Source organism: Pongo pygmaeus, chromosome X, assembly GCF_028885625.2.
Source record: "Pongo pygmaeus isolate AG05252 chromosome X, NHGRI_mPonPyg2-v2.0_pri, whole genome shotgun sequence".
NCBI lineage: Eukaryota > Metazoa > Chordata > Mammalia > Primates > Hominidae > Pongo > Pongo pygmaeus.
This window is the reverse complement of record NC_072396.2, coordinates 24,212,238-24,235,704: the sequence shown is the minus strand read 5'-3', so window position 1 is coordinate 24,235,704 and position 23,467 is coordinate 24,212,238. Positions and strand designations below refer to the sequence as shown.

General features: G+C 41.0%; 1 protein-coding gene across 4 annotated transcripts; it reads right to left on the bottom strand.

Annotated features, from left to right (window-relative positions):
• Positions 1–462: 462 nt before the first annotated feature.
• Positions 463–23,393, bottom strand: PRDX4 (peroxiredoxin 4). 4 transcript variants are annotated; one of them, XM_054472136.1, is made up of 7 exons: positions 22,915–23,393; positions 15,980–16,097; positions 12,527–12,643; positions 8,374–8,496; positions 5,123–5,253; positions 3,948–3,982; positions 463–575 (listed from the first exon to the last, which is right to left on the bottom strand). In XM_054472136.1, exons 1-7 carry the CDS (start codon positions 23,111–23,113, stop codon positions 525–527), a joined length of 774 nt encoding a protein of 257 aa, XP_054328111.1. In that variant the 5' UTR covers positions 23,114–23,393; the 3' UTR covers positions 463–524. The 4 variants fall into 4 exon arrangements, with proteins under 4 accessions (XP_054328111.1, XP_054328108.1, XP_054328110.1 ...); XM_054472133.2 differs by lacking the exon at positions 22,915–23,393 and adding an exon at positions 19,802–20,180; XM_054472135.2 differs by lacking the exon at positions 22,915–23,393 and adding an exon at positions 19,802–20,149 and having other exon boundaries at positions 463–1,680.
• Between the last annotated feature and the right edge of the window lie 74 nt (positions 23,394–23,467).

Sequence of the window (23,467 nt, the reverse complement as noted above, 5' to 3'; positions counted from 1 at the left end):
TATTACTGTGGCAGGAGAGTGTGCTCACAACCCGTTCTTTACCGCTGCCCTCAAAGGTATGGAGAGGTGAGCCACGGTGGAGTGTTAAGAGCTCAGAAACTAGAATTAGCCTGTCTGGGTGCAAGGTCGGATTTTGCCTTTGCTAGCTAGCTATGTGACTTTGGGTAAGTAATTTACCTGCACTTCAGTTTCCTCATGTGTAAAATAAAGAACTCAATGAGTTGCTGTGAGGATTAAATAATGCCCCTAACTTGCTTAACACAATGCCTGGCACATGGCATGTACCCCGTAAATGTCATTATTGCTGTTACTCAGTTTGATTCAATCTCCCATTTCTTCCTTTGGAAAGACAGAGAATAACTGCTTGTCTTTTGGCATCAGTGTCTAACGCTAATGCTAAATATCTTTGGACTTTGACGTGGATTTTTATATTCTCCAAGAAATTACTACTGCAACACAATGTGGTAATGAAACCGTGAACTTTATTGAGAACTTTCAAGCATCATAACTTGAAGAAGTATTTCTCAATTCAGTTTATCGAAATACTTCAGCTTTCCAGCTGGATCTGGGATTATCTGTTAAAACAAAACAAAAAAAAGGAAATAATTTATTTTAAAGCCAAAGTACATAATGAGTAGTCTGATATTAGTTGCCCATGCCTTGACTAAAAATTATTTTTGTATATCAGATTGTATATTTAGAAAAAAATGAGATTTGTCCTACCTACTAATTTCGGCTATTCCAAAAGACAAATATTTTTATTTTTTGTGAATAAATTAACATCTGTACTCAAGCACCCCAAAACTTACTTACAGCTCCTCTCTTGGCCACCAGGCTTTCATGGTATCTTCAGGTTTGATCTAATTAAGTCAAACACATTTAGAGAGCATGGCTACAGATGTTAATGTACTCTTAAAATCATTTGCTGCTAAAATGATGGTATGCCACAATATCTGAAAAGGAGGCAGGTGTTCACTAAGGGCTTACTAAAGTCCAGAATACAACTTTTAAATCTCAAGCTGCAAAGTAAAAAAAAAAAACAAAAACCCAAACTCAAATACATCAAGCACTACTGTCAATGGTTAATGAATACTGTTGTGTTCCCTCTAAGAGCATCACAGCCTTAGAAACCTGTTAGACTTTAAAAAAATTTCCAATATAATTTTACCTCACATTATGTTACTTGCTAGTTATAGGTAAAGTACATCTATCTTTATATATATAAAAATAACTTATTGTAACTTTTGTAATTGACTGATTCTGAATCAATTTCTGATGGGTTTGCAAAACAGTTTTGCCTTTGAGGTCAAAGTTAATGTTACAATAGCAAACTTACTCATCTCTATGTTGATCTGATGGATCTCAAAGGAGATTTGAAATTACACATTAAAGGTACTTTGACCAGTAGGTACCTTAAAGTATAAATCAGTCACGTTAGTTTACATTTGTTGATTATGAGGCTTATAGAAAGAAATATGAATCAGAAGCTGCTGGCTTAAGCAGCAGCTTAAGAAGCCTTAAAAAGCATTTCAGACCCATCTTCAAGGTAGGGGGCACTTCCCCCGGAGGTGCAGCAAAACCCTCTGTGACTGATGAAAACATCATCTCCAATCACAGGCACGTCCTAGGTGTCCAAGTTCCCAGAGATCAGTGAGAGCTCCCAAGAAGTACAATTTCACTCTGAAAGGTATTATAGGATGAGTACCGGACATTTCAGAAAACATGTTGACTATTTACATGATTAACTTTTGGGGGCCACAAATCTCTGAGAATCTGATGAAAACTACGGATTCTCCCTCCAGAAAAATGCATACGTGTTATCACATATTGTGGTGGTCATTCTTTTTAATTTTATTTTTGATTGACAAATAATAGTTGTATATATTTATGTGTTTGGACATTCTTTCAACAGACTCGCTATATGGCAACTATTCAAAGTATTATGATAGGCAGTATTTATTAGTGAACAACACAGCCAAAGTCCCTGCCCTTGGAGTTACATCCTAATTCTAATTTTAGGTTGTGGTAATAAATGCTTTTATAAATAGGTTGGTTGGGCCAGGTGCGGTGCCTCATGCCTGTAATCCCAGCACTTTGGGAGGCTGAGGTGGGTGGATCACTTGAGGTCAGGAGTTTGAGACCAGCCTGGCCAACATGGTGAAACCCCGTCTCTACTAAAAATACAAAAATTAGCCAGGTGTGGTGGCACACGCCTGTAATCCCAGCTACTTGGGGGGCTGAGGCTGGAGAATCGCTTGAACCTGAGAGGCGGAGGTTGCAGTGAGCCAAGATCGGGCCACTGCACTCCAGCCTGGGTGACAGAGTGAGACTCTGTCTCAAAAAAAAAAAAAAAAAAAAAGTTGGTTGGAGGATAGATGTCTAGGGTGGGGATAAAGTGGTGAGGAAAGACTTCTAAGATGACATTTGAGCTGAAATGTGAGCAAAGAGAGGGAACTAGTCATGCAGACGGAGTACAGAAAGAACAGCAAGGGCAAAGGCCCTGAGGCAGGAATCAGCTTAGCACATTCAAGGACCGGAAAGGGGCACACCTGAGGTTAGAGCGCAAATTTCTACCAGTGGTTATCTATGGCTAATGGTACTTTTCTTTGGTTTGCTAAGGAAGAAAGTCTTAGGAGTCTATATTTTTCTATTACCCAAAGATAATGATTTCTTCCTCTAATGCTCTAGTATCTTCCAATTTCCTAACTGCAGCTTGTGTAAAACTCTTGAATTTAGAAGGTAAACATGTTCTTCCTAAAAAGGTTCAAGCAAGTTTCTAAATTGTATTTTGGCAGGAGACTACTTCAGGGATTGTCTATAAATTATACAGCCTCCTGGCTGGGAGCAGTGGCTCATGCCTGTAATCCCAGCACTTTGGGAGGCCGAGGAGGGTGGATCACTTGAGGCCAGGAGTTTGAGACCAGCCTGGACAACATGGTGAAACCCTGTCTCTACCAAAAATTACAAAAATTAGCTGGGTGTGGTGGTGCAGGCTTGTAGTCCCAGCTACTTAGGGGGCTGAGGCATGAGAATCGCATGAACCCTGGAGGCGGAGGGTGCAGTGAGCCCAGATCATGCCACTGCACTCCAGTCTGGGCGACAGAGCAAGACTCTGTCTCAAAAAAGAAAAAAAAATTAGACAGCCTCCTAAATGAAAGAATGTACGTGTTTCAATCTTTTCTTTCTTCATGACAAGGAGAGAATCATTATCTTCAGTATTAATTGAGCTAGATTTTCTCAAAACCTCTTACTATGTATAGAAAGGTTTTGCTTGTGACTGTTTTCTTTGTCCGCAATACAGGAAGAAATTCGATACATGACCTATAAGACCTCTGAATTATTCTACCAAGTCTCCGCTCTGCCCTTCTTTTTTTTTTTCGAATGGTGTATTTATCTGTATACTTGGCTTTAAAATTCACAGCATCACGCCCCATATTCTGCTTTCTCCGGTTTCAGCTACTCTTCCTACAGGCCAAAGAATGTCTGTACTCTGATTTCTGCTTAGCAATGTTTACTTCATTTACAAAATCAAGACAGTTCTAGTAACAAGCGAAGATTATTCTAAGGTTAGCATATTTTTTTTTTTTTTTTTGAGACGGAGTCTCGCTCTGTCTCCCAGCGTGGAGTGCAGTGGCATGATCTCGGCTCACTGCAAGCTCCACCTCCCGGGTTCACGCCATTCTCCTGCCTCAGCCTCCCAAGTAGCTGGAACTACAGGCACCCGCCACCACGCCCGGCTAATTTTTTTTTTTTTTGTATTTTAGTAGAGATGGATTTCACCATGTTAGCCAAGATGGTCTCCATCTCCTGACCTCGTGATCTGCCCGCCTCAGCCTCCCAAAGTGCTGGGATTACAGGCGTGAGCCACTGTGCCCGGCCAGCATTTTTTTTCTATTTTTTTTAACTCTAACCATCAACTCAACATAAAAAAATATATATATACTTACTGTTTCACTACCAGGTTTCCAGCCAGCAGGGCAGACTAGAAACAAAAAGAGGCAGAAGACATTTTAAAAACAGAATTCAGTTACCTTCAGCAACTGACTTTTTCTGTTTCTATATGAAACTGAAGTTAATAGAATATACTAATAAGAACATTTCCAGACCACCGAGCACATGACTTCTATTAGCCTCCTGTTCACACCAAGGAATTTTTGTCATGGAGCTCATAAGCAGGCAGCTAATCTATTTTCATTTTTACCAATTATGTTTAGTTACATTTAAAATATAAGAAATCAAATTGATTGCCCCTCTAATACAGTTGAAAAGTTTGGGAATCTGGTGAGCTGAAAGGCCTGGGCATGGCAAAAATTCCTCCAAATTTACATAAACTTCCAGTAAGCTTGTTTGCCATGTATCCTGCAGTACTTTGTACTGATGACATGATTCACTGTTTGTCAAAAGAGACTTTAGAATGCATCCTGACTCAGTGACATTTTTAAAAGGAATATATAATGTGTTCTATTTTAGCAAAATGATGAACTTGTAGATTACAAATGTGATACTGAATAAGCCCAGAGATTACATTACTATACTTCATCTTAGCTGAAAGGCAGAGAAGTGATCAAGGATTATTTAAAAGGCTAAATTCAATAATGCAAAGAGGCAAATGAAAACTACATCACTGAATGTTGCCAGATTGACACATTCTAAGCTTGCAGAAACATAATTTAAAAAATTGCAGTAGCAGAAACTTTTATGAGTTTATCAAAAAGGACTACGCAAATAGTGAATATTTTTGCATCTTATTTAGTAAGCAGAATATATTAGTGTATATATATATATATATATATATATATATATATATATATATATATATGTTTGATTTTTAGTAGAGGTGAGGTTTCACTGGGTTGCCCAGGCTGGTCTTGAATTCCTGAGCTCAAGCAATCCTCCTACCTTGGCCTCCCAATGCTGGAATTTCAGGCATGAGCCACCATGCCTGGCCTGATATTTTGTTAAAGCACTGTAAATTATAATTTGGTCTGTTAAAAAGATCTGCTAATAATTTGTAAATAATCAGAAAACTTTGGAAATATCCAGATTACTTTTACGATAAGAAACCTGACTAATTATGCTATCTTTCAAACTAAAAAATCAAAAGGTTAGAAGGGAGAGGTACCTTCTCCATGTTTGTCAGTGTACTGGAATGCTTGAACCAAACGTAGTGTCTCATCCACTGATCTACCCACAGGAAGATCATTCAGAGTAATTTGTCTTAGGATTCCTTTGTCATCAATAATGAAGAGACCTCTGTAAAACAGAAGAATGGTAGAGATGAGGCCATTTCTTCTCATTTATGTATTGTGAATTCCTATACCATCCACACAGAAGGATGCTATACAGAACAAACACCACACTACCTACCTACTCCAATGGTACACATACACACACACACACACACACACACACACACACACACGTACACACATGTGTATGCACATCCCTCCCTCAATCTAATGTATAATTTGGAATTATCACTGTAAAACTGCAGCTTTAAAAACTTGTTTTTGGCTAAGAAACGTACCAGAGTATTTACAGTTGTTGAAGATAATCTGACCTTTAAAAACTATGTGCATATGTGCATGTATTATTTTGAAAATAAATAATAAATTTTTTATTTGTTTTCAAACAGGATCTCACTCTGTTGCCCAGGCTGAAGTGCAGTGGCATGATCTCGGCTCATTGCAGCCTCAACCTCTTGGGCTCAAGTGATCCTCTCGTCACAGCCTACTGAGTAGCTGGGACTACAGGTGTGTGCCACCACGCCCAGCTAATTTTTGTATTTTTTGTAGAAACAGGGTTTCGCCATGTTGCCCAGGCTAGTCTCAAACTGCTAGACTCGAGCAATCTACCTGCCTCGGCCTCCCAAAGTGCTGGGATTACAGGCGTGAGCCACCGTGCCCGGCCTTAAAAAAAAATTTTAAAAAGAAACTATTGGCTCAGGTCAAATAATATAGCTAACATTAGATAATTTTACTTGGTTAATGTTCAAATGATTCCACATTTTAAAACTGCCTCAGTCTTTTCTGGGGCATATTTACTCTTGGAAATTAACTTAGTAACAGACTTTATGAAAGCAGAAAACATTAAATACTTAGCAAGTACAAAAGAGGGGAAACTACTGGTAGCAATACATGACACAATACAATGAACCTTGAGAACATTATGCTGCGTGAAAGAGGCTAGTCATAAAAGCACATATTGTAGGATTCCATTTATATGAAATGTCCAGAATAGGCAACTATAGAGACATAAAGTAGATTTGTGGTTGCCTAAAGCTGGGGGAAGTGGGTTAGGGGAAACAGGGAGTGACTGCTAATGGGTGTGGGGTTTTTTGGAGTATGAAAACATTCTAAAATTGTGGTGATGGTTGCACAACTCTGTGAATACACAAAAACCACTGAAATTTATTCTTTCTTTTTTTTTTTTTTTTTGAGACGGAGTCTTGCTTTCGCCCAGGCTGAAGTGCAGTGGCGCGATCTCGGCTCACTGCAGGCTCTGCCCCCTGGGGTTCACGCCATTCTCCTGCCTCAGCTTCCAGAGTAGCTGGGACTACAGGCGCCCGCCACCATGCCCGGCTAATTTTTTGTTTTTTTAGTAGAGACGGGGTTTCACCGTGTTAGCCAGGATGGTCTCGATCTCCTGACCTCGTGATCCGCCTGCCTCAGCCTCCCAAAGTGCTGGGATTACAGGCGCGAGCCACCGCGCCCGGTCATGTATTCTTTATTTTTAATTTTAATTATTTTTTTAGAGACAGGGTCTCACTCTTGTTACCCAGGCTAGAGTGCAGTGGTGTGATCATAGATCATTGCAACCTTGAACTTCCAGGCTCTAGCGATCCTCTTATCTCAGCCTATTGAGTAGGCTAGGACTACAGGAATGTGCCACCACAACGGGCTAATTTAACAAAAAAAAACTATTTATTTTTTTGTAGAAGACAAGGGTCTTGTTATGTTGCCCAGGCTAGTCTCAAACTCCTGGGCTCAAGGGATCCTCCCACGTAGGTCTCCCAAAGTGCTGGGATTACAGGCATGAACTACCATGCCCAGCTGAATTGTATTCTTTAAATGGGTATTGTATTACATGTAAACTATATTCCAATAAAGTTGTTATAAAAAAAACACAGGATTATAAAATACTGACACTTTCACATAAAACATTCAAGAAAAACTATTGGCACTACAAAGCAAATCAGCAATACAACCAAATTACAACTGTTTCACACTAAAATTGCCCCCCTTTCAAAGAATTCTATTAATGTTTGTTAGCTCAAGTAACCCAGTGAGAGCGTCTGGGTAAAATATTGCCTTAATTTTTCCTACTCCAAAGACACAGGTTTGCTAAGTAGTATGACACTTGTATTTAGAAAAAAACATTACTGGAGTCAGTTTGGAAAAAAGGAAAAAGAAATGGACAAGGAGTTGGGGGACCTGGATTTAAGTCTGGGCTCTGCAATTAAATTATTATATAACTTTGGCTAAGATCACGGAACTCTATGAATCTGTCTCTTTTATCTGTAAGATGACAGGGTGGGTGAAAGACCTCTAAATAATCTTCCAGCTCTAAAAGTCTATGATGCTAACATAGTTTAATCAGGGTAATATAAACTAACAGTTTAAGTTTAGTAGTTTAAAGACTAATAGAACAAAGTAATATTTTTCTTTCTTTTTTTTTTTTTTTGAGACGGAGTCTTGCTCTGTCACCCGGGCTGGAGTGCGGAGGCGTGATCTCGGCTCACCGCAACCTCCGCCTCCCGGGTTCAAGCGATTCTCCTGCCTCAGCCTCCCGAGTAGCTGGGACTACAGGCATGTGCCACTATGCCCAGCTATTTTTGTATTTTTTAGTAAAGATGGGGTTTCACCATGTTGGTTGGCCAGGATAGTCTCGATATCCTGACATCATGATCTGCCCCCCTGGGCCTCCCAAAGTGCTGGAATTACAGGCGTGAGCCACCATGCCCAGCCAATTATTTCTTTTTTTTTTTCACTCTGTCGCCCAGGCTGGAGTGCAGTGGCATGATCTGGGCTCAATGAAACCTCCGCCTCCCAGGTTCAAGCAATTCTCCCACCTCAGCCTCCCGAGCAGCTGGGACTACAGGTATACGCCACCATGCCCGGGTAATTTTTGTATTTTTTGGTAGAGACAGGGTTTCACCATGTTGGCCAGGCTGGTCTCAAACTCCTGACCTCAAGTGATCTGTCCACCGTGGCCTCCCAAAGTGTCAGGATTATAGGCTTGAGCTACCGTGACTGGCCTCAAAATTATATTTCTTGATCAAAATTTGTTCTTCTATTTCATAAGTAACATCTATTTCAAGAAGGATTATAAACACGCTTGGATTTGTCATAATATAAAACCACTGAAAGGTACCTAAGAGTGTGGCCTGAGTCCTCTAGGTATACACCATAGTCCTTTGAGATCTGATGGGTCAAATCTGAAAGAAGTGGAATCCTTATTGGCCCAAGTCCTCCTTGTCTTCGAGGGGTATTAATCCTGTAACAAACAGAACGCTTACCTCTCAGAGCTAAGAAAACGGCATATATTAAAATAGCACTCTTTCTCTATACATGCACACACATGAAATACACACATTCTTTCACTAACAAAAACAGGCTAATATACTTTCTATTTTCTTGCTTTTCCCATTTAATATATTCACATCCTTTAAACATTAAAAAATATGTATACACAACACATTTTTATGTTTTTGAGACAGGGTCTTGCTCTGTCTCCCAGGCTGCAGGGCAGTGACGTGATCATAGCTCAGTGTAGCCCAAAACTTCTAGGCTCAAGCGATCCTCTTGCCTCAGCCTCCTGAGAAGCTGGGACTACAGGTGTGCACCATCATACCGGGCTAATGTTTTAAACACTTTTTTGTAGAGATTGGGCGTGACTTTGTTACCCAGGCTGGTCTCGAACTCCTGGCTTCAAGCAATCCTCCTGTTTCACCCTCCCAAAGTGCTGGGATTATAGCCGTGAGCCATTGTGCTCAGCCTACAACACATTTTTGTTTTTTTCTGAGACGGAGTCTTGGTCTGTCGCCCAGGCTGGAGTGCAGCGGCGTCATCTCGGTTCACTGCAACCTCTGCCTCCCAGGTTCAAGCGATTCTCCTGCCTCAGCCTCCCAAGTAGCTGGGATTACAGGCGTGTGCCACCACACCTGGCTGATTTTTTGTATTTTTAGTAGAGTCAGGGATTTACCATGTTGGCCAGGCTGGTCTTGAACTCCTGACCTCAGGTGATCCACCTGGCTTGACCTCCCAAAGTGCTGGGATTACAGGCGTGAGCCACCGTGCCTGGCCTATAACACATTTTTAATGTATGGATACACAGATACTCCTTGACTTAAGATAGGGTTGTTTCTTTTTCTTTTTTTTTTTTTTTTGAGATGGAGTCTTGCTGTGTCACCCAGGCTGGAGTGCAATGGCACGATCTTGGCTTACTGCAACCTCTGCCTCCCAGGTTCAAGTGATTCTCTTGCCTCAACCTTGTAAGTAGCTGGGATTACAGGCACCCGCCACCACACCCAGCTATTTTTTGTATTTTTAATAGAGACGGGGTTTCACCATGTTGGCCAGGCTGGTCTCAAACTCTTGACCTCAGGTGATCCGCCCACCTTGGCCTCCCAAAGTGGTGGGATTACAGGCCACTGTGCCCGGCCGGAGCTGTGTCTTGATAAACACATCATAAATTGAAAATATCATTAGCTAAAAATGTATTTACTATCCCATAAACCCACTGTAAAGGTGAAAAATTATACGTCGAACCATCATAAGTCAGGAACATCTTTACTGTATTTTACTAATTTCCATGATGAAGATTTAAACCATTTACCTTTTTTTTGCTTTATAAACACTGCTGAAAACATCCTTGTATTCTTACTTTTATACACTTGTCTAATTGATTTCTGAAAGTGAAACTGATAGATCAAAAGATATGTAGTATCATAAGCATAACCTTAGTAGTGTGATCATAAGACAAAGCCTTGAACAGACAGGCAGGATACAAATGGATGACATTTTAATATTCTGAGAAACAAATGCAAAGTCCACTTGAAGCAGTGAAGGAAGTTAGTTATAATATCAGATGCATCAGCCTTCACTACAGGTTGAGCATCCCTTATTGGAAGTGCTTGGGACCAGAAGTGTTTTGGATTTAGTATTTTTTCCGATTTTGGTATATCTGCATACTTACTGGTTGAACATCCCTAATCTGAACTCTGAAATGCTTCACTGAGCATTTCCTTTGAGCATCATGTCAGCACTCAAATTGTGAATTTTGGAACACTGTGGATTTCAGATTAGGGACGCTCAATCTGTATTCTGTAACTTGAAACCAGGAGACATGGGCTGATGCTCTAACAGGAGGGTACTGACACAGCAGATAGAAAACAAAACGACATTGCTCTAGATACCTGGAGCCCCAGTTCTGACACCCAAGTAGAAATCTCTGGTTGATGTGAACCCTATCAGGCTGAGAATGTATCCCCAAATTTCCTTGGGAAAGCAATCCCAAATTATTTGGGATGACATAACTTTTTCCTTAGTGGATATGCATTTTAATCCTCGGAAGATTTAGAATTACTATAGAAGTGATGAAGCACAGCCCAGGCAACATGGCAAGACTCCATCTCTACAAAAATAAAAATTAAAATAGGTATGGTGCTGCAAGCTTGCAGTCCCAACTATTTGGGGAGGTAGAAGGATTGTTGGAGCCCAGGAGTTCAAGGCTGCAGGGAGCTATGATTGATTGTGCCACTGCACTCCAGCCTGGGCAACATAGTAAGACCCTGTCTTTCTTTCTTTTTTTTAAAGGAAATGATGAAGCAAATTAAGCCTTTATTTTAATTTTTTTTTTTTTTTTTTTTTTGAGACAGGATCTCACTCTGTTGCCCAGGCTGGAGTGCAGTGGTATGATCTTGGCTCACTACAGCCTCGACCACCTAGGCTCAGGTCATCCTTCCATCTCAGGCTCCCGAGTAGCTGGGACCACAGGCATGCACCACCAGACCTGGCTATTTTTTTTAATTTTTTGTATAGATGGGGTCTCACTATGTTGCCCAGGCTGGTCTTGAACTCCTGGGTTGACGTGATTCTCCTGCTTTGACCTCCCAAAGTGCTGGGATTATAGGCGTGAGCCACCATGCCAGGCTATTTTCATATTAAGAAATAATCAGTACATATTTATATGTTAAGTTATTTATAATGTTTAAGAGAATTTGGCAAATTAGAACTACTTAAGTATTTGGGAAGGTTTGTCTGAAAATTGAGATACTTAAGGAATTCAAATATATTAAATATATAACTGCATTTAAAAATACTTATAGGAATTAATTTCTTAGGGAAACGTAATTAATTAAATTGTAGCTCACCAAGCAATGAAAATTTGTTATACACACACACAGATTATAAATGAAAAAAAGCTCGTGTTTTAAATTTGTAACTTTAATAAATTGAATATTATGTTTTAAAACCAATAGTGCTGAATCTTTTTTTTTTTTTTTAAGATGGAGTTTCACTCTCGTTGCCCAGGCTGGAGTGCAATGGCGTGACCTCAGCTCACTGCAACCTCCACCTCCTGGGTTCAAGTGATTCTCCTGCCTCAGCCTCCTGAGTTGCTGGGATTACAGGCACCCGCTACCACGCCTGGCTAATTTTGTATTTTTAGTAGAGACGGGGTTTCTCCATGTTGGTCAGGCTGGTCTCGAACTCCTGACCTCAGGTGATCTGCCTGCCTCGGCCTCCCAAAGTGCTGGGATTAGAGGCGTGAGCCACTGTGCCCGGCCCAATTCTGAATGGTCTTTATTGTGCACAAAGTTTTCTGCACAAGACTGTGGACACTATAAAAACTCATATTAACATGTAAATTTCCAATTTTGAGACATGTTGCCCAACTGCTCTCCAGAAATGCTAAACAGCTGTGTGTGAGTGCCGTTTCTTCAATTTTTGTCCACAGTGGATACATTTTTTCAATCTTTTAAATCTTGGCCAACCAGACAGGGAAAATTGGCATCTCTTGTCATTTTAATTTGCAATTCTTTACAACGAATTTAGCTAGAACATCTTTTTATGATTAATGTTTAAACATTTTTTAAAATTAATTTTTAAAAAGTATTGTTTCTTGAAAACTGTAAAAGCTGAGTTTGACTATATAACTGTGTAACAGAGAAATGGCATATTTTAAAGATTTTTTTCCTCCAGATTATGGTAACCCAATTTATCATAATAATCATATAATTCAGTGGTTTTTGCTATAGAAATCACATCTATTGCATTTAACTTTTCCCCTTATTTTGAAATGTCCTATAAAATCCTTAAGCATTTTTACTATAGCAGCTGATTATATTACTCTTCTCTCTTTTTTTAACCTAGAAAATGTGTAGATACATGTATTACTCTTAGATAAATCTATTCCTGAATTGTCTGATAAATGATTATATTCTATCATATCAAGAGTTATCTGCCCATGCTTTAAGAGTAAATCCATTCTTTTTTTTCTACAAATGTAAGTGTAAGATACTGACCAGGCCAAATGGGTAAACTGTGAATCAACAGAGCATGCTACCACTTCAGTATTTATAGATCTGAATTCTTCAAGTCTATCGCCAAAAGCGATAATTTCAGTTGGACACACAAATGTGCTGAAAGGTAAAAAAAAAAAAAAAAAAATTCAGTATTCTCCAAATAAGCATATACTTAAACTTTCAAATGACAATTTTTACAAATACCTTTAATAATAAAAACGTACATTAAGATCAATTTTATATTTGAACCTTTTCAAAATGGAGTAGTCTAAAAGACTGTCATTCAATCAAATATTTAAGAAAGAAACGTATTAGAGTTCCCAACTACATCTCAATAAACTTTCTTATTACAACTTAATAGATCAGTAGTCAACCAATGTTCCCTTCTCCCTTATAGCAATAGCCACCCCCCATTTTATTACTTTTATTTAATAATACCTTTTATTTATATAGTACTTTATAGCTTTCAAAGGATCCATACAAATTTTTCGTCATTTCCCTATTTTTTTTATATTCCTACACCAACCCTATGAACTAGATGCATCTATCTGTATTTTGGAGAGGAGGCAATGTTTTCCAGTACCCCCGCCCCTCCTTTCTTGATAAGGTCCTCTTCCACCTTGTCTACCAGTCCTGTGCAGCCAGGGATTTTATACCTTAATACCCTCATGTTGTCAGGCCATGTTTAGAGAATATTACTAGGGCGGCATTTTTTCAAACCGTGGTAGGGACTCCTTAAATCAACTCAGTTCTAAACAACATTTTTAAAAAGTGAAATCGAAGAGAAAACAGGAGACACTATCATACATAGTAAGGGTAAATTATGAAACACATATTTATATATACAAATATATATATATGTTTGTCTTCAACAGTGATATTCAAAATATTTAACAATCTTAACTCAAAGCTGGCTTTAGTTCTGGAGGTTTCTGAAAGGGATCAGGCAGGAGGACTAACTAGTTGGGGAGGGAAGGGAAGTGGCTATTTACCACATGATATGAGGGTTTTTCAGTATTTTAAGGAGCATGGCTGTGCTGGTGCATCCAGATGGAATGTTACCGTATATATATGTGCCTGTGTACTGGCTGACGATGAAAAATGTATTTCCTACCGTGAGACATGGTCAAGAAAGTTTGAAAAACATAGACTTAGTTAGGGCACAAGTTCCTACCAGATACCAATACAGGATTTTAACATGTTTCAGTTGTTCAGGTACAGCACTGTCATGTCCAAGTAGACAGTTCTAATCTCGGATAATGTCCCTGGAAACTGGGCTATAAAATGTATTTTAAATATTTTCTAAAGGGTAGGAATGGTCAGCCTCAGCCTTCCTTATTTTTTTTGTGGCAGGGTCTCACTCTGTCGCCCAGGCTGGAGTGCAGTGGCGTGATCTCAGCTCACTGCAACCTCCGCCTCCCGGGTTCAAGCAATTCTCCTGCCTCAGCCTACTGAGTAACTGGGACTACAAGCGCCCACCACCACGCCCAGGTAATTTTGTTTGTATTTTCAGTAGAGATGGGGTTTCACCTTGTTGGCCAGGCTGGTCTAGAACTCCTGATCTCAGGTGATCCGCCCATGTTGGCCTCCCAAAGTGCTGGGATTACAGGCGTGAGCCACCGCACCCAGCCTCTGCCTTTCTTCTTATTTCAAGGAATGCTACCTAGAGATACATTTGACCAACTTCTTAGTGAAGACAGAAAAAGTTTTGGCAGGAAACTGAAGGGTTACGTTTGTAACTTTCCTCCTTGTAGACTGTGGCAAATGCCCCAGAATTCTTCCTGCTCTAACCAGGCACAGTCCAGCATTACATGAAAACAGGAAGAGGCTATCTTAGCTCCTTGTCCCAGAAGACCACTGCTAACAACATGATCCAATTAACTATCTCTTACCCATTATGGAGTTATGAATAACAATGGAGAAACACAGAACATATTTTTCTGCTACATTAGACTAATTTCCAAATTCAGGATGTTAGTCATATATATTTAACATACATGTTAACCTTCTGGTTTTATAACAACATGAATTTAGAAGGCCTGTCATTTTTTATGTCTACTGAAATTTCTACTTCTGGTTTCTATTAGAAATTAAGCTATACTTAAAAAAATCAAGTCACAATATGAGTTGATTAGAAAGAAGCAAGTTCTTATAATTTAAAAGATTATATATTATGCAGACTCATAACTTTAGTCTCAATGTAATAATTTTCATGAGAATTCTTCCTATGTGGCTTAGAGCGGGGGTTGGCAAATAGGTCAATAGGCCAAATCCAGCAGAAAAAATTTGTTAATCCCTGGCCTAGAAACAACCTATAGAAATGAGCTTAAGTATACCCTTCCTGCAAGTTTAAATTTGATCTATGTAGTTCCAGATTAGTCCTAATGGAAAAAGGCACAGTGGCAAAGATAGAGGAGGAAACTTCTAGTTACTTGTTGTAACCAAAAAGTAAGTTCCAAGAGAATAAAAGATAAAAATTGACATAACTCTTTTTGGTCTCTTCTCACTTTCATGAGTTTTGAAAAACACTCAAAATAGTGTTTTGCAAAATAAAATTAAATCCTCCATGTGAATAAAGCTGTAAGAGTATTTACTTTTAGTCAACTTTCTGACCATATACAAAAACGCTCACTGTCACAGAGTTAAAGAAAGACGAGAAACCCCACAATAACCATAACATATACACAGGTGTTATTCCTTATTCCTTAAGCAGTATGTATTTTCAGCAAAATGTTCAAATCCCAGAAAAGCAACAGATGCAGCAAAGAATAAAAATGGAAAAACCACAATTACATGGCATCACTAGAGAGAACGGCTTAATTTTCTTTTTCTTTTTTTTTTTGAGATGGAGTCTTGCTGTCGCCAGGCTGGAGTACAGTGGCGCTACCTCAGCTTACTGCAACCTCCGCCTCCAGGGTTCAAGCAACTCTCCTGCCTCAGCCTCCCGAGTAGCTGGGACTACAGGCGCGTACCACCACGCCCAGCTAATTTTTGTATTTTTAGTAGAGATGGGGTTTTACCATGTTGGCCAGGATGGTCTCGATCTCTTGACTTTGTGATCCACCTGCCTTGGCCTCCCAAAGTGCTGGGATTACAGAATTAATTTTCTGATCAAGAGAGATACAGTAAGAAGAATTATGGCATAGGTCTTGCTATTAAATGCTTTCTAATATATTATCAGTCCATTTTCTTGCCTTAGTAGGTATAGCTTAATGAATATATTGTAGCTTTCCTCTAATTATTCCATTATAACATAATCATGTAGACATAAGTATTGAGGTCAGTGTGTTATGACTCTGAAATATATGGTAGATGTTACCTTTTTAAATACATTTCTTTACTTCAGCTTGCCTTTTTAAAAACCAAGAGCTGAACAAAATAATTGGTTTGATATTCCTGAAAAATAATTGATAAAGGCTGAGATTTTACTAGCTATTTACATGTATTACTTACAAATCAAGTGGGTAGAAGAAAAAAACCAAGTATTTCCCACGATAATCAGTTAACTTCAGCTCCTTAAATTCTCCATCGATCACAGCTGTTCCTTCCCAGTAGGGCGCTGGCTTGGAAACTAAGAAAGAAAAATACATGATGTTCTGTAACACTGAGAAAGTTGGTGGAATGGTAGAAGGACATCTTTAGAAAATCACTAAAAATCAGGGCTACCTTTAGATCTCTTTGGCAGTCTGGTGAAGCTTACAGACTTCTTAAAAGATTGTTATTGAATGCAAAAAGGAAAATACATAGAATTACAAAAGAAACCAATTGTATTTAAATGCAGTTATCAAAATATTTAAAAAATTGGTGATATCATAATACACGTGCTCTATAACACTTCAAAACTGCAAGATCTAGTCGTAATCTGACAACTACCTAAGATAACGATGAGTGAAAATGGTGTTTCAGGATACCTGCGATAACCATAATGTAGCAAGAAAATAACTGTGATTCTATTGGTGAAAGGTACAAGCAAGTACTGCTGAAGCTAGTGTAGTTTGTTGCTGACATTCGTAATAGAAGGAAACACTACATTTCAGATGCGGGTTAGTGAAAATAAATACTTTTTTCCCCTATTCATGCTCACAGACCCCTTAAATTCTATCCTGCACTAAACCCTCGTGGATGCTTCACTATAGCCCCGCTTCAAGTCGCCAACTTCCTACATTTCAAATAATTACATTTTCCTTTCTCTAATGGCAGTCTTCCAGATGTACTAGTTTATCCAGCTTCTGACATACACATGGAGGACCTGCTGCAGATGAGGCTACACAAAATGAGGAGGGAATGTACACATATGTCAGGCCAGAAGTGTAAAATCCCAGACCATGGGATCATTTTCCTAGAGGGCTTTGAAAGAAGACTCCCTTGAACAGGTTTCAAGTGACCCAATGGAAACTGAACAGTTCATGCTGCTCTCTTGTAAGGGTGTACAGTAATTTTAGCCAACACACTTAGATAATAATGCACCTTCATGCTCTGTTAACACATTCAGATAGCACTTATACTTTCAGACCCCTTACAAACATTGAAGTCAATACTTGCTTCTAACTTTGGCTAAGGGTCCTAGAAAGTCAGGCTTATACTTCTCTGTAACAGCCACCATTTATGGGTCACTCCGAAATTGAGACAAACAACATGAATTTCTCTTAAAAATTAATATATAACATATGATTACTTATCTTGAGCCAGCATCCTACCTCATATATATAATCCTGATCTGATTAGGTAAAGGCCAGGAGGGAGAAATAGACAGCAGAAGGGTATTCAATTATATATACTTTAAATAAATTACTTAAAATGCTACTCAAGTGAGAGGTTATAATAATTGTAATGATCTATTACAATGACACGCCTTAATGATTTTAGCATACTGGGAAAACCATATTTGAAAAATAAATTTTGTTCTGAAAATTGATTTTGGAAATATTTGGTTAAGAATGGTAGTTACTTTGCTAAGATCTATAAATGGAATTCCCAAAGCAATCCCTTGCATTTATTAAAAAAACAAAAATTGTCTTGAATATAAATTATGTAATTAACATAAAGATTATGGTAAATGCAGAGAAGTACAAAGAATACTTAAATCCTCTCTCTCCATAACTCTCATCAACTACTGTTAACATTCTGATGTCTGTCTTTCTAGTCTTATTTTTTTTAATTAATTTTTTTTTTTTTTGAGACAGAGTCTCAGTCTGTCACCCAGGCTAGAGTGCAGTGGTGTGATCTGGGCTCACTGCAACTTCCGCCTCCCGGGTTCAAGGGATTCTCTTGCCTCAGCTTGCCCAGTAGCTGGGATTACAGGTATGCGCCATCACACCCGGCTAATTTTTGTATTTTTAGTAGACACGGGGTTTCACCATGTTGGCCAGTCTGGTCTCGAACTCCTGACCTCAGGTGATCGGCTGGCCTCGGCCTCCCAAAGTGCTGAAATTATAGACGTGAGCCGCCACGCCTGGCCTTTCCGTTCTTTTTTAAACACAAATTTGCCACGTGTTTGCGTCCCCGCGTTTTTTTTCTCCTTAAGGGAAACAGTAAATTAATTATGAACTGTTTTTGATATTACTAAAAATTATTTGAAAATATGGCCTTAATGGCTCCATAATAGTCTTTACTAACAAAAGTCTTTGTATCTTTAATTCTAGATAAGCCTACATGTGACAGAGAAATGTAGTAAACAACTAAAATGTTAAGTTTTGCTGGTAAAGGGAAAGCTTTGAAGTAGATTTGTTTCCTATGGAAAATATATGTAATGTAAGTAAACACTTAACTGGCTGACATATTTAAAATACTTTCCCAGGCAAGTAAAACCAGTGGGACTTGGAATACTGATTTTAAAATTTAAGACTGGTTTTCTTAAAAATCTCAAAGTAGGCCAGGCGCGGTGGCTCACGCCTGTAGTCTCAGCACTTTGGGAGGCCGAGGCAGGCGGATCATGAGGTCAGGAGTTCCAGACCAGCCTGGCCAATATAGTGAAACCCCGTCTCTACTAAAAATACAAAAATTAGCAGGGTGTGGTGGCGCGCACCTGTAGTCCCAGCTACTTGGGAGGCTGAGGCAGAAGACTCACTTGAACTCGGGCGGCGGCGGTTGCAGTGAGCCGAGATCGCGCGACCGCACTCCAGCCAGGGTGCCTGGGTCACAGAGCGAGACTTCGTCTCAAAAAAAAAAAAAAGTCCCAAAGTAGTTAACTGAAAGTACTTACTTTCATTAAGTAAGAACTGTAAATGTTTAAGAGGACAAAACAGTTTTTCTCATTTATCACTCCCAACCCATCCTAAGTCATAACAACATTCCATTTAACTCTAGGGATTCACAATTGTGAAGCATTACTTTTTTCACTGAATACTGGCATGGAACATGCTGTAACTGAACCATAAAAGCCAACTACACACCTACAGAATGTCAAATGATCTGTAGGAAAAGCAGGTTACTGAATAGCAAGCAAGAGACAGCCTTTATCTATAGCCACTGTTCACTTTTGGTTAATTTTAACATCCAGATGTAGCAGGCCACAACTTTCACAGTATCTACTTCGTCTGACGTGTCATTCCTGAAAGTGGCCATTAGCTTTGTACACTGGACAGAAATGCAAATAATCAAAAACCAAATTGGCAGGACACAAATTTGCCACGAGGTTTATCATCAACCCAAATGCATACTTCTAACCTCCTTTTCCCCCATTTCCCTCAAAAGTACACTCTGTAATAGATTCTCCATGACTGAGAAACATAAGGAATATCCATTAACTACACAGGTTTTGGGGAAGGTGGCTTTTAGTAATAATCTTTGTAAGATGCAAACAAAAAGGAAGAAAGAAAAACGAAATGTTTGACCTCCCGAGCACTGTTTAGCAACTTTTCTGTTTAATCAAACTTTTTGTGAATCATTATTCAACCTATCAATGTCTTCCTTCGCTGAAATAGTACCTGAAAAAGACGGGATGTGCTGAAGGCACTTTGAGATGTTTCGGGAACTGTTTCAGTTTGCCCAACATCCTCGATGCAAACTCGGGACTAGGACCACCCACTTTCCCTCAGCTGCGGCTTTTGGGGTAACCACTACCTCTTCAAAAATCTGATCAGTGGAAACCATACCTTTCTTCACAGCTAGAACTCCCCTTTATTCCCCTCCCCGCCCTCCTAGGAGAGAACCAGGCCCGCCCAGGGCCCGGAGGCAGCCCAGGGGGTGCCGCCCAAGCCCAGACTCCGGGGGTGTAACCGGGGTACACGTGTCTCCGGAGTCTCCCCTCCCACCCTTTGGCGGGACACCACCTACTCTTCGCTTTGCTTAGGTGCAGGGAGTGGTCGGCGACCGATACCCGGGATGCCTCTCCCGGGTACACTTGTCCACCCGCGTAGAAGTGGCACTCCTCTTCGCGGGTCCGGGGCCTCTCCTCTGTCTCCCAGCCCTGCACAGCTCCAGCCGGCAGCAGGAACAGCAGTAGCGGCAGCAGAAGCAGCCTTCGGTGGCGGCCGTGGTCCGGAGTTGTCGCGGCTAGCAGCGGCAGCGCCTCCATGACCACGCGAGCGCAGAAACACGTCCCTTGGCGCGAGCGCGGCTTCTCCCGCCGCCAGGCAGCTACAACCGCGTGCACGACGCCCGCGCGAGCCGGGGCGCGCCCTCGCGAGACCTGCTCCGCCCCCTCCACCCCCCCACCCGCTTCCCGCCCCGCCCCGTGGGCGCCGGCCGCGCCTCCCCCATCCCAAGCCTGCATTTGCGCCTGCGTCCCGCGGCGGACCCGGACCTGGAGCGTTGCCCAACTCTGCGAAGGCAGCGACAAGGTCTCCTGACCTCCGCGCTGTTTTAGACATCCTTCCACATCCATCTCTTCCACAAAGCCTCACCACTGCACACAAGCCCCTCACAAGCGGAATCTAACCTATATGCTTGTGAATGACTTGCATTTTATACTTCTAATAAGCTTTTTAAAAAGTCACTTAACATTTTTAAAAATTATATTTACTTGACAAATCATAATTGTATACATTCGTGGGATGCAATGTGATTTTTTTGAAATATGTATCCAATGTGGGATGATTACATCACATTAATTAACTTATCCATCACCTTGTTTACCTATGACTTTTATGGTGAGACATTTCAAATTTACTCTTATTCATTTTGAAATATACATTATTATTGACTGTATTTACCCTGCTGCTTACCAGAGGCTGGGAAGTAGGGAAGGCGAGGAGAGAGGGAAGGAATGGGGAGTTAGTTGTTGGTCAGAAGTTACCAAGTTCCAGATAGACAGGAATAAGTTTCAAGATCTAGTAGACATTTACTAATTTTTTTCTTGAAGTGATTTGTGTGAACGATGCCATGATCTGCATTACTTGCAGCTCCTTTAAGTCCTGGAAAAACTTAGAGTGGATAGGTCTAACCATTTACTTTCCTCCAGCAGGCAAGGGCAAACAGGCAGTTTTTAGTGACCTAATCTACTGTTTCAAAGACAGCTTTTTTTTTTTTTTAATTTAAATGAAGACTTGAAAAGTTACCAGAAAACTCTCCCAGCAGTGTTGTTCCTTTTTCTGACAATTACCCCATCACCCAACCCCTGGCTTTTCCCTGCCCTCCCCACCCATCTCCCCGCCGTGGGCACCGCCCCGCTTGCGGCTGCAACCTGCTGTGTGCGTCTGCGCACCGGGGGCAGGCCCAGGCCACCGAGTGTCCACCAACTGGACTAAGACCACATTGTGTCGTCACTTGTGACCGATCTTCTGCACTCCCACCCTCAGCACTGTTTTAGACCCTGTTCATCCTTCTGGGCCCATCTTGTACACAAAACTTCGCAGGTGACTGGCCTCGCGTCCTTGCCCGTGACTGGCCTCGCGCCCTCAGCACTGTTTTAGGCCTTCTCATCCTTCACACCTATTTCTTCCACAAAGCTTCGCCCATGGCTGTCTTCCCACCATTGAAGTGCCAACGACCCTCGCCGCCAGCACTTGTTAGACATCCTTCCACGCCCATTTCTCCCAAAAAGCCTCCTCATCCCACGCCACCGCCGCCCCTCAAAAGGGAAACTAACCTTTCTGCCTCTGAATAGCTTGCGTTTTATCCCTCCAACAGCCATTTCTTATTCTTTTCCTTGCAGTGATCTTTGTGAACAGCCATGACTCCTCTCTCGAGTCGGAGCCCTTTTCAGGTCCCCAGAAAACTTGGAGAAGAAAAGTCTGACCTGAAAAGCCATATCCCTAGACCATTTCTTCTCTTCCAGCTGGAAAGGAACTATGGGGCAAACAGGCAATGTTGCAACTTAACCCTGCGTTAGGTGTTTTTTTTTTGTTTTTTTTTTTTTCCAGACAGATTCTCGCTCTGTCGCACAGGCTGGAGTGCTGTGGCGCAATCTCGGCTCACTGCAACCTCCACCTCCCGGGTTCAAGCAATTCTCCTGCCTCAGCCTACCGAGTAACTGGGATTACAGGTGCGCGCCACCACGCCCAGCTAATTGTGATCCGCCCACCTTGGCCTCCCAAAGTGCTGGGATTACAGGCATGAGCCTGTATGATCCCAGGGTGCCCTCTGTCCTCCTGCAAGTGCTTGTTATCTTTCTTTTTAAATTAAAATTTTTTTTTTGTGGCTACATAGTAGGTATATGTATATATATATATTTATGGGGGATATGGGATATTTTGATTCAGGCACACAATGTGTAATAATCACATCATGGCAAATGGGTTATCCATCACCTCAAGCATTTATCATTTGTGTTACAAACAATCCAATTATACTCTTTTAGTTATTTTAGGGTATGCAATTAAATTGTTATTGACTATAGTCAGCCCGTTGTGCTATCAAATACTAGGTCTTATTCATTCTAACTATATTTCTGTACCCACTAACCATCCGCACTTCCCTCCCCAGCCCCCTACTACCCTTCTCAGCCTCTAGTAACCATTCTTCTACTCTCTATCTCTATGAGTTCAATTGTTTTAATTTTTAGCTCCCACAATTAAGTGAGAACATGTTAAGTTTGTTTTCTGTAAGCACCTGTTATCTTTCTGAATCCTGCAGAAACCATCCTAAGTTTGTCTTTCCTCTACTAGACTGTGGGCTCTCTGGGGCTGAAATCAATGTGTAATAGGTCTTTGTTTCCCAAAGAACCTGGTCCACAGTAAGCAACTGACATTGCAAACACCTGATTTTATAAATAACACCTAATATTGCAGACAGCCTCAGTTTCAAGTTGCTTTCACATATTTTATCCTTACTCCTTGTGAAACAATCTTTTGTGGCAGATAGAAAATCTCCCCCTTCCAAACTCATCCCTCACCCTTGTTCTGCCCATTGTATACTCTGCTTTCTGCCTCCCGGCCCCTGCTTCCTGGAGGTAAAGGATGAAAAAGGTGATGCCAGCCTCCTTCTGCTGAGGGAGGGTGGGTCCTTACCCATAACATTATCTGGCAGCTCTTCAGTTTCTGGTGGCTCATAGATAGGAGGCCTCTGATGAGGTGGCTCTCGCTCCCAGTCTTCTCCTTCCCTGGCCTCCTGTTCCACGTGGAAGGGGAGTGGGACTCGGGGGGCTCGGGACTGAGTCCCAGGGATTCGGTTCAGGCCTATGCCCCGTAGTCGGCTTCGGTGATCCATGGTGACTGTTGGACAAACAGCCACAAACCTCAGTGAATTCTAGGCCCAAAACTGGGCCTCTAAGTTTGGACCTGGGAAAGGAAGCTTGAGGAAAGCGTTATGTCCCTACACCTCTTTGCTCTGGGCTGAGCTGAGATGCCCTAGCTGGCAGCAGAGACTGCCCACCAAGTGGGCCCCTGTGGCCCACTGGAGAGGGTGACCAGATCGGCCAGCTCTCAGGCACCTACTGTTTGTCCCTCAGTTCTGTTGGAGCCCCCTGGCAACTGACATTCTGGGTGGTAGTTGCTCTGAATCCTTTCATCCAATGATATTTGTGCAGACATTGTGATGTCACAGTGACATCAACAAGGAAGC